This window comes from Zalophus californianus, chromosome 7, assembly GCF_009762305.2.
Source record: "Zalophus californianus isolate mZalCal1 chromosome 7, mZalCal1.pri.v2, whole genome shotgun sequence".
NCBI classification, from domain to species: Eukaryota; Metazoa; Chordata; class Mammalia; order Carnivora; family Otariidae; genus Zalophus; species Zalophus californianus.
Window position 1 is genome coordinate 78,194,523 of NC_045601.1, and position 12,994 is coordinate 78,207,516.

General features: G+C 33.4%; 1 protein-coding gene across 2 annotated transcripts in view; it reads left to right on the forward strand.

The window, feature by feature from the left end:
- The first annotated feature begins 2,652 nt into the window (after nucleotides 1–2,652).
- Nucleotides 2,653–12,994, forward strand: part of LCA5 (lebercilin LCA5) — a 53,013-nt gene continuing 42,671 nt past the window's right edge. The window contains exons 1-4 of one of the 2 annotated variants that reach the window (XM_027604182.2): nucleotides 2,653–2,680; nucleotides 3,424–3,589; nucleotides 4,270–4,606; nucleotides 9,507–10,036. In XM_027604182.2, coding sequence (XP_027459983.1) covers nucleotides 4,411–4,606; nucleotides 9,507–10,036 — 726 coding nt within the window. In that variant the 5' untranslated portion in view covers nucleotides 2,653–2,680; nucleotides 3,424–3,589; nucleotides 4,270–4,410. Of the gene's footprint in view, nucleotides 2,681–3,390; nucleotides 3,590–4,269; nucleotides 4,607–9,506; nucleotides 10,037–12,994 lie in introns of those variants that run through there. The other variant, XM_027604183.2, reaches the window with a different exon arrangement.

Here is a 12,994-nt window from a genome sequence, read left to right on the forward strand (position 1 = left end):
CAGCAAAGACAGATTCAGGTGTATCCAAAAGAATCTTAGAGGATCTTAGAATTTGAAAAGTCAGAGAGAAAGGATAATTGAAAATGGGAAGGAAGAATAGTTGAAAAACTATGTAATACTTATGCCTTCTTTCCTACCCAATCCCATACGCAGTGCCTCAGTGTAATATTCCCTGCCCTTCACCACTCCCTTTCTTTCCCATCAAAAAATATGGAAGTAATTTCTTGAGGAAATCAAAATAAAGACAACCCTAAAAGAGAAGTAGAGTTGTCATGGTGGATATTTGTGTCTGGAGATTATCCCTCCTAATTCTAGCTTTTAGGGAGTCCCCTGGAAAATGGCTGATTCTCTGCTATTCATCCTAAAGCAGAGTGTGCCTGTCAGGAAACCCTATTCATAAGTACCTGTTTTTAATTTATTCTTTTTTCTCTCTTTTTTATATATCAATGGACAACTGAAAATTACTTCAAAGAAATAAAACCATATATAAATGAAAAGCCAGTGGTAAAAAGAAAAACTGTCACCATGTGAAACCGAGTTCCTGGATCAGAAGAGACTTTAAAGCAAATAAAATGTCTATTTAGTGTTCTCAGAGAAATGAAAATATATTGCCTCAGTAAAGCAAGAACAGGATAATTATTTAAAAAAACCAGAACAAGAAAGAATTCTTGGAACTTAACATGTTTGCACAAAGTAAACAAAAACACAACAACCCTGGATAGTTAAAAGATAAGTTGAGTGAAAATAGAAAAACAGAGCAGTCTGTTATTTAGCCAGTAGAAGTCTTAGAAAGAATAAACAGGAAAGTCAGTTATCAGAAAAGTAACAAAAACATTTCTAGTGCTTAAAGATACTTGTTTCAATATTAAAAGGAAGAGGGAAATAAAGGGGCAACACAATTAATGAAAAAAGACTCACACCTACACATGTTGTGGGATTGCAGTATAAGAGGAGGGAAAATCCTAAAAACTCCTAGGGAGGAAAAGAAAAAGATAACCTATAAGGGAATGAGAATCAGATGAGCATAACTAGAGTGTAAACTCCGTAATGGCAGGGATTTTTGTGGTTGATATTTTCATTATGGTTACATGGTGAGAGCTCAAAAGAAATACATGTTGGATAAAAGAAAGAGTATAACATCTTTCAAGAACCTCAGAGTTTGGAAGACAGTGGAACAGTGTCTTTAAAGTTCTGAGAAAGATAACTTAGAATGCAGAACTTAGAAAACTACCAAATTGGAGGGCAAAATAAAGACATTCTTAGGCATACAAGGACTCAGAGCATTTATCTCAACCTTTTTACCCCTTCTGTGGAATTATTTGAGGATATGGAGAAGTAAAATGGTGATCAAAACTAATAAAGGTGATGACATGAGCTATTAGAAATGGATTAACTCAGAAGTACTATAAAAATGATTCGAGAATGACAGTGGTACCACAGGTCTACAGAATAATTGGTTTAAAATAGAATTAGAAATAATTGATCTCTAAGAAAAATGTTTTTAAGAGGAGGAATGGAATGGATTTCAAGGCTATAGGTAGAATGACTAGCAAGCTAGGTAAATATTAGTGATATAGGAAGATTGTTTTTTCTTTTCAGTAAGAATAAAGGACAATTAGGAATTCCAAGGAAAAAACCTTCCATAACTAACTAGTCGTTGCATGTTGCAACCATTTAAAATGAGTCACAGTTAAATCTCCATCTTTCATGGTCTTAAATTGCGAATTCAAGAAATAGCATAGGCATGAAAGTATAAGCCACTAAAATAGCCATCCCAGGGAGAAGGACTTGAATAATGGGGTAGTGGATGTTTCCTTTTTTTTTTTTTTTAGAAACTATATGCATATATTTGAGGCAGGGGTGGAGAAGAATGAGTGCTGGTGCATAGGAGATGAACGGCAGGTAATGTTTTGTGGGATCTGTCTTTTGCAGTGAAAAGTTAGGGGGCATCTCTGATTAAGATGGGACAGGCCATAGGGAGCTACTTCTGCTATATGCGTGTAAACAAATAATCCTCATTTATACCATATGATCAGCTTTTAATTATATTGTAATTAAAACTGAGTCTTTGACAAGGAATATCAGTCAATTTACTAAGCATCTTGTATGTTTGAATTGTAAATGTAATTGTTGATTTTTACTGAGTGTTTATTGTGTCATAGTTATTGAATTATCCTATTTAACTATCACATTAATTCTAGTCTAGAATAGACTAGAATAGACTCTAGAATTAACTGTCACATTAATTCTTCTGTTACTATTATTATTTCCTTTAAAAATGAGATCATTGAGATTCAATGAGCCAAACACCATTATGTATAGCTTTTAAAACTTAAGTTAATTAAAATTCAACAAAATTGTAAATTAGTCTTCAGTCACATTTGCCATATTTCAGGTGCTCAGTAGCCATGTGTGGTCAGCTACCATACCAGACAGCACAGATTATAAAACATTTCCATTCTTGCTGAAAGTTGTATTGGACAGCCTTGCCTTACAGAACCCTTTTTTTTCCCAGTAAGTGTTTAGTTTATCCTTTTACTTTTTAAAAATATGAAGCATTATGTATACAAACTTGTAATCTTCTCTTTTTGATAATGGTAATGTACTATACATGTTTTGTCCATATTTCTTTTCTTAGTATATTGTGGAGATCACTCCAGACTGCAGAAAAAACACAGAGGTAGTGCTCATTCCTTTAGTAGCTTCATAATAACTGTACTTCATTATGTGGTTGTATGTCGCCAGTTCCTTACTAATGGTCCTTCTGATTGTTTTAGTCCTGTCTACCACTGTAATACTGCTGTAGTGAACAGTAGTAGTGCTGCCTTGTACATAGGTCTTTTTCCATATAGTACTAGAACCACTATACTTGAAATACTAATTTCATCAATGGGATTTTTTTTTTTTCTGAATATTAAAAACAATTATTCCAATGCAAAAGGTAATCCAATTTTATTTTATTGGAAAATAAAAATATACAGAGAAGAAAATCATCTAAAATTCATGTTGCCCAGATACCATTTTGGTGTATATGTATCTCGTACTTTACAATTTTTTTCAATTTCTGAGGGGAGAATACTCAGTATTTTCAATCGATATGTATAGTTGAGGTCATATTGTATTCACTAGTTTGAATTTTGTCTTTACCATAGTACTATAAACATTTCCTCTGGTAACACAGACTTTTTGTAAGTATTTCTAACAACAGCATGATATTATGCTGTATTGATTTTTACAGCATTCTTAATTATTTTGCAATTGTTTGACACTTACATTGCTTCTGTTTTTAAAAAAAAATTGTACCGTAGGGGAACCTGGGTGTCACAGTTGGTTGCATGCTCTCTGTCTCTTTCTCAAGTAAATAAATCTTTCAAAAAATTGTACTGCATAAACATTTGTATATAACTTTTCTTCTGTTTTTAGGATTATTTTCTTGTTATTTAGGAATGGAATTATCGGATCAAAGGTTAAAAGTGCAATTAAAGTTTTAATACATCTTGCCAACTTTTTTTACAAAAATCCTGTGGATCTTTTCTTGATAGGCATTTTAGCAGCATTGAGTGTTGTTTTGAAAAATCGTTGATAATTGGTAAGTTTAAAAATGGTATCTGAAGTTGAATATTTTTATGTGCATATCATTTGTATTGCCCGCTGTGGGTCTTAACATGTATTTTCTCATTTAACGTTTGACCTCATATTTTTCTTATGGGGTGGTATGAGTTATATATGTTAAGGATGGTAACCATTTTTCTGTCATGTTGCAAATGTCTTTCTTCAGGTGTTTTAATTTGATTAATTTTTTACATACTTTAGTTTTACACTTTTATGTAGTTAGGTTTTTTTTGTTGTTGTTCCTGTAGGCAGGCTTGCCTTAACCACCACCTGCCTCCCCAGAAAAGAAAAAAATGGTGATTTGGTCATTATACGTCTGTCAAAAATCAGCATTTGTCTTTATTATAAATCTTAAGATTCAGGGGAGTCAAATTCAGTTAATTTTTATTCAAAAACAATTATATGTCAGGCATTTTACATGTTCTCTGTCCAGCCTACAACATTCTATCTATTCTCCAAATAGTATAAATAACAATGTGTGAAAATATAGGTGAATTTTAAAAATTATAAACAGTATATTATTTGCTTTTAGTATCTTTCATTGTAATTAACCGTAAAACGTATTTCACGAGATTTAATGAGTTTCCTTTCCCCTTCCTTAATTGTAGGGGCAAAAAGTGTATCTTCTGGTTGCTAATGTGTTAATCTCTACTACAGATACCTAGAGAAACAAAGTGCAGACATGAATATTATCACCAGGATCTGAAGACTCTAAACATTGCTCTTCAGGCTTGTCATGGAGTTTTTTGGAAAAAGGAATCTGTGAAATTATGTGAATAGAGACTATTTTTCAAAACCATGGGGGAAAGAGAAAGAAGTCCAGATAATGATCAAGAAAGTAAGACAGGCAAATACCATTACTCTTATTGTTCATCTGATTTTGGATCTACCCCACAGTCTTCTGGCCGGTCATCGCTGGTCAGTTCTTCACCTACGGGTATTAAGGGAAAAAATCCTAAAAGACAAATTTCAGATAGCCAAGTGCATCATCAAGGTAAGCATTCTTTAAGAGTCCGGTGGACCTAGAAGACTCATTTTGAGTTTTTAGGAAAGTTGTATGAATGAAACTTCTGTTATTATGTATGTATGGATATATGCATGGAAATGGGCTGATCTACATTTTGAATAAGATGTATTTTTGTATATATAATTGTATATATATATATATAGTTGTATATATAGTGTTATATATAGTTGTTGCCTATGGTGCTGTGTATTATCCTTTGTTATAATCAAAATAATACTATATACAGAAGAAGGAACCATTAATAAGCCTTCTCATTTTGTTCTCCCTAAATAAATGTTTGTCTTGGTGTTGCTGAGGTACTGTGAAGGCAAAAAAAAAAAAAAAAAAAAAAAAATCACAAAATGTTTATACCTTTTTTAATCTTCACCTCTAAAAAGCAGCAAATGACATTGCTATAAAGTAGTTAAGGGACATTTTTATATAGAGAGTAAAATTACTTCCTCTAGGCTACACAGTGCTTACTGCAAAAGTTTGAATTAAATCTAGAAATGGAGTTTGGGACTTGGGACTACCACTCTGTTTTCTGTAAAACTGTGTTATAATGGAAACAGGATTAATCATTAGAAATAATTTGTCTTATTAAAATGTTCCTAGTTTGGAAATACATGTTAATACATAATTTGACAAGGTATTGTTCTAGAAATCTCTTCTTCATCTTAATGAATTTCTGGTCAGAAACCCCCAGTTGTACTTAGTAACAAAGTATCTAAGGACAACCATAGAAAAATACACCATAGAAAATTAAGCTAAGGTAAATGAGGTAATTACAGTATACATTAATGAATACAGCACAGTTATAACAACACTAGCTTAGAAGGATTATATAGAGTTTAGATTGTAAGGCACAGGGAGGGGTAAAATTGGAAGTCGAAAAGGAAAACAGGTCAGTCAGGTCATGAAACACCTTGAAACCTATAATATATTGGCTGTCTGTTTCTGCGGGGAAATAGTTAGCTATTGAACAGATTTAAGCAGGGGTATAATTAAATGTGCCTTTATAAATTTTTACTTTGAAAAGTAGTATTTGCTTTAAAAAAATATTCTGGAAAGAATATGTTACTTTTGAAAGCATCCCTCTTGTGGACCCTGATCTAACTTCCTAGGAATGTTATTCTTACAACAGTTAGGTGTTTTTTCTTTTTCTTTCTTTCTTTTGCCTGTACAGTGCTGCAGGTTTTTGTTCTTTTCCTCCAAATCTGTCTCAGTGTGAGCCTCTTGTTTTGATTTTGTGTTTGAATGCATGATCTGATATTAAACTTTTGCTATCTAATTAAGAACAGATAGACTATAGGGTTGCACCTTAGAAAATGCCTATTTATTCCTAAGAAATAACTTACATATTTGGGGAATATAAGCCACCCTGGGTGGCTCAGTCGTTATTGGTAGGAATACTTTAATTTTTCACTACTCCCCCAGAAGAACAGATAGACTATAGGGTTGAACCTTAGAAAATGCCTATTTATTCCTAAGAAATAACTTACATATTTGGGGAATATAAGCCACCCTGGGTGGCTCAGTCGTTATTGGTAGGAATACTTTAATTTTTCACTACTCCCCCAGAAGAAATTTAGGAGCCCACCTAATTAAGGAGTCAGAAATTCTTTTTTTTTTTTTAAGATTTTATTTATTTATTTATTTGACAGAGAGACACACTGTGAGAGAGGGAACACAAGCAGGGGGAGTGGGAGAGGGAGAAGCAGGCTTCCCGCCGAGCAGGGAGCCCGATGCGGGGGCTTGATCCCAGGACCCTGGGATCATGACCTAAGCCGAAGGCAGCCGCTTAACGACTGAGCCACCCAGGCGCCCCAAGGAGTCAGAAATTCTTAACCTTATCTAAGAAGATAATTGAGAAAAAGCTTTGAGAAACAGTTCTAACGTGATGCAGAAAATTTCAGTTATTATCTTCAATCTGACTTGTACTATTTTCTCCTTTGTTTTGTCTTCTGAATTAAAGTCTGTGATAATTTGTCTACCTTAGATCAATCAATAGGACCACACAAATTACAGTTAAACACTTTAGTGTTTCCTTAAACACTGAATTAGTTTCTTTTTAAGCTGGCAGTGTACAGTCAACTAAGGAAAGAACAAATGTGATTAAAATAGCATCTTAAACACTTGAATTTGTGGATTTGCATGTTTGATAACATTCTTCCTCTTTTTAATTTTCAGCATATCTAATTATTTTTTAAAATAAAATTGTTGCTTTATCAAAAGTTATATTCATAATAAAATTTAATAGTTTAAGTTATACATGTTTATATATTACATGTTATATATTTATTATATTTCATGTTTTATCAATAGTATAAACATCTTAAGTCTTTTATAGTTGGATAATTCATCTTTACTATGTGTTTCTTAAAGGAGTCATATTTTAGTTTTATCACCTGAAGGAAGAAAAAACAATATTTTCTCACGCTCTTTTTCATAGTGACTTAACAAGGGGTAAATGAAGAGTGATACACATGACAGTCAATCATCTTTTCTCTTACTAGCACTGTAATTCATCTTGATAGTTTTAAAAATGAAAAAAAAGTAAATGGCAGCTAGAAAATATTTTTGAGTTCAGGTTAAGTATACTTTTTATGATCAGTTTGTAGTCATGCTAATAGAATATATGTATAAAGTTTCTGTCATTCCAAGAATTGAGTACATACATATTTCGTGAAAGTATATGGATACCAAAACTGTTAACTCAGTGTGTTGGGAAGGAAAGAAAATTGAAATGATGGATGCCCCAATTTAAAATTGGAGCAGTGCTGGGGTGCCTGGGTGGCTCAGTCGTTAAGCGTCTGCCTTCGGCTCAGGTCATGATCCCAGGGTCCTAGGATCGAGCCCTTGCATCGGGCTCCTTGCTTGGCGGGAAGCATGCTTCTCCCTCTCCCACTCTCCCTGCTTTGTGTTCCCTCTCTCGCTGTGTCTCTCTCTGTCAAATAAATAAATAAAATCTTAAAAAAAAAAAGCTTACTCTTAAAAAATAAATAAATAAAATTGGAGCAGTGCTGTCCAGGGGAAATATAATGCGAGTCACAAACACAAGCCACACATGTAATTTTATATTGTCTGATAACCACATTAAAAAAGAAAAACAGATATAATTAATTTTAATAGTATATTTTATTTAATCCAAAATATCCAAAATATCATTTTAAAATGTAGTTAAAAGCACTGTATTTGAAACATTATGCATCTTTTTTTGAACTAAGTGTTTGAAATTCAGTTATGGCATATCTCAGTTTGGACTATCCACATTTCAAATCTCTCAAGCCACATGTGGCTAGTGACTACTATTATATTGGAAAGTGTAGTTCAGAGTTACAGGCTTTCCCCCCATTTCTTATTATTACCACGTCCTTTTGTGTATTCAAACAATTATAGAACTGAAATCCCAAATCAGTACACATTCAAAACACATTCTTTAGAATCTTTCATTTTTTTAAATGAAACTTTGTAATGTAAATTGTAAATATTACTTGTTACTCTTCACTTGTTTACATAATGGAATCAAGGTATCCATGGCTGGAGAGAGGGTAGGGAAAGGTTGAGTTTTCTAGTTTTTCTTTTTTTTTTTTCCCCCCCTCTGGAATGCATTTCCTTCTTGGAAAAAATGCAGTCACCTTGGAGATTAAAGTTCATTATTCTCAACTGAGGCAGACTTCCATATGTCTTTTTAAAGGGCAGGTGCTTTGTATGTTGGGGTCTAAGTTTAATGAACTTGTAGTAAAAATAATGACATTTCAAATTTTTGTGAAATGTTATTTAATATGTACAGTTTAAAGATTTCATATGCCTATATTTTTTAGGGTGTAGGTTTTGTTTTTATCTTGTTCTCAAATTATGTCAAATGTTTTTGATTTGAACCTCACACAAAAGAAAGCCCCTGAGCAAGCATTTAAAATCACATCTGTACTGCTAAAAGTGTCATTTTCAATCACTGATAAATGGGATTAAGTTATTACTGACAGAGAATATTTGTGGAGAATTCCTTTTTTACATGCATTCTTTGTTTAATCCTCACAGCAACCTAGTTATGTAGGTGGTATTATCCTCATTCTACGGGTGGGGAAAATAGACCTGGAAAGGTTTAGCAAAATTGCCCAAGGAGTTATTAAGTGGTAAATCAAAGTCCCAAACCCAAGTCTTCTTGTCATACAGTGTGTTGTCTTGTTTCCCCAAATAAAGAAAAAGAGTTCTAATTAGAGAAAACATACATTTCCACATTCCAAATTATAATCCCAAATATCTTGGCATAAATTACTTGAGTATCACAGTATTTTGTCCAGTGTTTATTAAATCCCATGCTGATGCTGATGATGCTTGTGTTCGAATTCTGGCTTGCCATCTTACGTATAAAGTTAAAAATGGTAAAGCTTGATGCTGCCATTTTTTTTTCATTATGTTATGTTAATCACCATACATTACATCATTAGTTTTTGATGTAGTGTTCCATGATTCATTGTTTGCATATAACACCTAGTGCTCCATGCAGAACGTGCCCTCCTCAATACCCATCACCAGGCTAACCCATCCCCCCAGCCCCCTCCCCTCTAGAACCCTCAGTTTGTTTCTCAGAGTCCATAGTCTGATGCTGTCATTTTTTAAAGCAATGTAAAATAATTTCCTGTAAGCCATTGGGATAACATTTTGATAAGTCAGAATATTCTTGACCTTTCTTAAAAAGGATTCTGAACCTTTCTTAATGAAAACAGTATATTAAGAGTCTAAATAAAACTTGATACTTAAATATTGTAAGATCATTTTTCAAGGAACAAAATAAAGAATGTTATAGATCCATTTGTGTTAGAATGAATAAATAATACTACATTGGTACAGCTTTCACTTTACATTATTACTGTTTCTTTTTTAGCCCCTAGGAAGCCAAGCCCTAAGGGTCCACCAAACAGAAGGGGAGTCCGAGTGGGATTTCGCTCCCAGAGCCTCAATAGGGAGCCACTTCGGAAAGATACTGATCTTGTAACAAAACGGGTTCTTTCTGCAAGACTGCTAAAAATCAATGAATTGCAGAATGAAGTAACTGAACTCCAGGTCAAGTTAGCTGAGCTGCTAAAAGAAAATAAGGCTTTGAAAAGGCTTCAATACAGACAGGAGAAAGCCCTGAATAAGTTTGAAGATACAGAAAATGAAATCTCACAACTTATTGCTCGTCATAACAATGAGATTACAGCACTCAAAGAACGCTTAAGAAAATCTCAAGAAAAAGAACGGGCAACTGAGAAAAGGGTAAAAGATACAGAAGGTGAACTATTTAGGACAAAATTTTCCTTACAGAAACTGAAAAAGATCTCTGAAGCTAGACACCTACCTGAGCGAGATGATTTGGCAAAGAAACTAGTTTCAGCAGAGTTAAAATTAGATGACACCGAGAGAAGAATTAAGGTAAAACTTATACAGCTTCTAATTGTGCTGTTTTGTGTTGTTTTTCATTGGGTATTTAATGTGCTTTATTAAGACTGCTTATTGCAGTTCAGCATAGGGTTGGAAATGAAAACTATTTTTTAAAATATTTTTAAAATTATCTTTCTAAGAGATTAGGAAAAAATTAAGATTGTATATTTAAGAGCAAGATACAAAAAATTTACACGTTAATGGGCCACCTGTTAATGAATGGGTGTTTAATTCCATGAATCTTAGTCATTTTGGAGAAATACATTATTTGATTATTTGATTGTTTCTCTAAAATTGAAAATGATACACTAATAGCTGTAGTGTATAAAACTGACATTTGGGGCCATTGTGTAAGAAATGCCACATGAAAAATACTTTGTTTTTATTTCTTAGAACATTTGTAAAAGACATTTTTGGGGGCAGGGCTTTCCCTTATTCCCCCAGATAGAAACTAATATGAGAGGTAGGTGGAAGAATGTTGTTAACTAGTCTGAGAATATAGCAAAGCTTTTAAAAAGATATTATTCTTGAAAGAAGTTGAAAAAAGAGTACTACCCCATGACTATTAAACACAAAGAATTTGTATTAGATGCTACCTTGTACGTGTGTGTGTATCGCGTACATGTGATAAAATTGCATAGAACTAAATATGTATACAATGTATATGTGAATATAAGTGTGTGTATATATGTATATCAAACAGAAGCCCTGAGTTAGGGCTTATGAAAATTGATGAGTAGTTTGGAAAGCAAAGCTAGGGAAAAAGTACAGGAATAATGCCTGCTAGTAGAGCTTTCTGAACAAGTGCAAGTCAGAACTACAAATAAATTAACTTTCTGCAATGTATTAATTACGTGTTTTTAATACATGGTATGTTATAGTGCTTCTTTGTATAGTATACCATGTTTGGTATGCCAATGCTAAGCCCAGGGGCAATGGCTTACTAACACGGTGTACATCAGTGATTAGAAAAAGTACCTAACTTATTCTATACAATTAGCAATTGTTATCTTCTGTTTCAGTGCACAGAAGTTACCCTGTTGTGTAGGCTTCACCAGTGATCAACCCAAACTGTAGAGCAAAGATGTAGAAACTTTTTTTTTTAAGGGCCACTTAACTTGAGGTGGGGTGGGGGCAGAGTCTGAAAGCAATTATTGTCACAAAAAACGATAAACATTTTAATTATTTTTAAAGAGGAGTATAAAATGTGCTGTATCATGAATTTTAAAATTGGGAACCAAGAGCACAGAATGCTAATAATGATAAACAAACAAAAAACACCTGTGTATGTATAAAACTAGAGAGAACACGGTGTCGCAATGTAGACACACACACATATGCTATGGTTCTCTCTTATAGCCAGTTATCAAGGAGGTTTATGGAGTGTTGGGGGAAAGAGGAGAAAGAAGGAAGAGAAGAAAAACAAGTCTTTGGATTCTGAATAGTAGGATGGAGGTTAATTATGTAACTGCCCACTTGGGAGCATGAAAATCAGTCATCTGTAGTGATGTCTTTGAAATAGTTAACTGTATAGTGTCCTCAATTCTTTTCTTACTGGAGGTAAAAAAGTTTTTAACTTTTTATTTTGAGTTAATTATAGATTGATATGCAGTTGTATGAAAATTATATATAGAGATCCCATATATGCTTCATCCAGTTTCTGCAGTGGTAACATAATGCATAACTGCAATATAATATTGCAACCAGGAAATTGGTTTGGATACAGTGATACAATCCATCAACCTTAAGCAGGTTCCACGAGTTTTACATGCATTCGTGTTTGCATGTGTGTATGTGTTTAGTTCTTTGCAATTTTACCACATGTGTAGATTTATGTGACCACCACCAGAGTCAGGATGCAGAACAATTCCATCACGAGGATCCTGTGTTACCAGCTTTTAAAGGCACAGCTACCTTCTTGCCTTCTCTCTAACCTGTGGCATCCACTAATCTGTTCACTGTTTCTGTAATTTTGTCATTTTAAGAATGTTAATATAAGTGGAATCATGTAGTATTTAACCTTTTGAGATGAATAGATTTCATTTTTTTTTTCCATGAGCTCCATCCAAGTGGTATATATCAATAGTGTGTTCCTTTTTTATTCCTGAGTAGTATTCCATGGTATGGGTGTATCAGAGAGTGTTATGGTACATCCCATTGTTTCCGGTTTTTAGCTATTAACTAACGATGCTGCTGTGATTATTCTTATACAGTTTTTTGTGTGAACATAAATTTTCATTTTTCTGGGATATATGCCTGAAAGTGCACTTGATGGGTTGTATGATAAATGCATTTTTGGTTTTGTAAGAAACGTCGTTCTCTTTTTAGAGTGGCAGTGCTATTTTACATTTCTAACAGCAATGTATAATTGATCCAGTTTCTCTGCATCCTTGCCAGCTTTTGATGTTATTATCACTCTTATATTGTAGCCATTCTGATAGGTGTTTAGTGCTATCTCATGGTTTTAACTTGTATCATTCCTAATGGCTAATGATGTACATCTTTTCATGTGCTTATTTGCCATCTGTAGATTCTATTCATGTTGGTCAATTTTTTTTTTTTTTTTGCCTATTTATTCTAGTTACAAGTCCTTTGTCAGATGTGTGGTTTGCAAATATTTTCTCTCAGTCTGTTGCTTGTCTTTTCATCTTCACAGGGTCGTTCAGAGGGAAAGTTTTAAATTTTGATGTAATCTAGTTTATCAGATTTTTCTTTTATGGATTGTGCTTTGGTATAAAGTCTAAGAATTCTTTGCCTATTTTTATCACCCTTTGCCTGTAGCCCCCGAGATTTTCTACTGTGTTTTTATCCAAAGATCTTATGATTTTGTGTTTTACTTTCAAGTCCATTTTGAGTTAATGTTTGTATAAGATGTGAGGTTTAGGTTGAGGTTCTTTTTTTTTTTTTTTATTACCTGTTGTGTCCAGTTACTCCAGTAACCATTTGTTG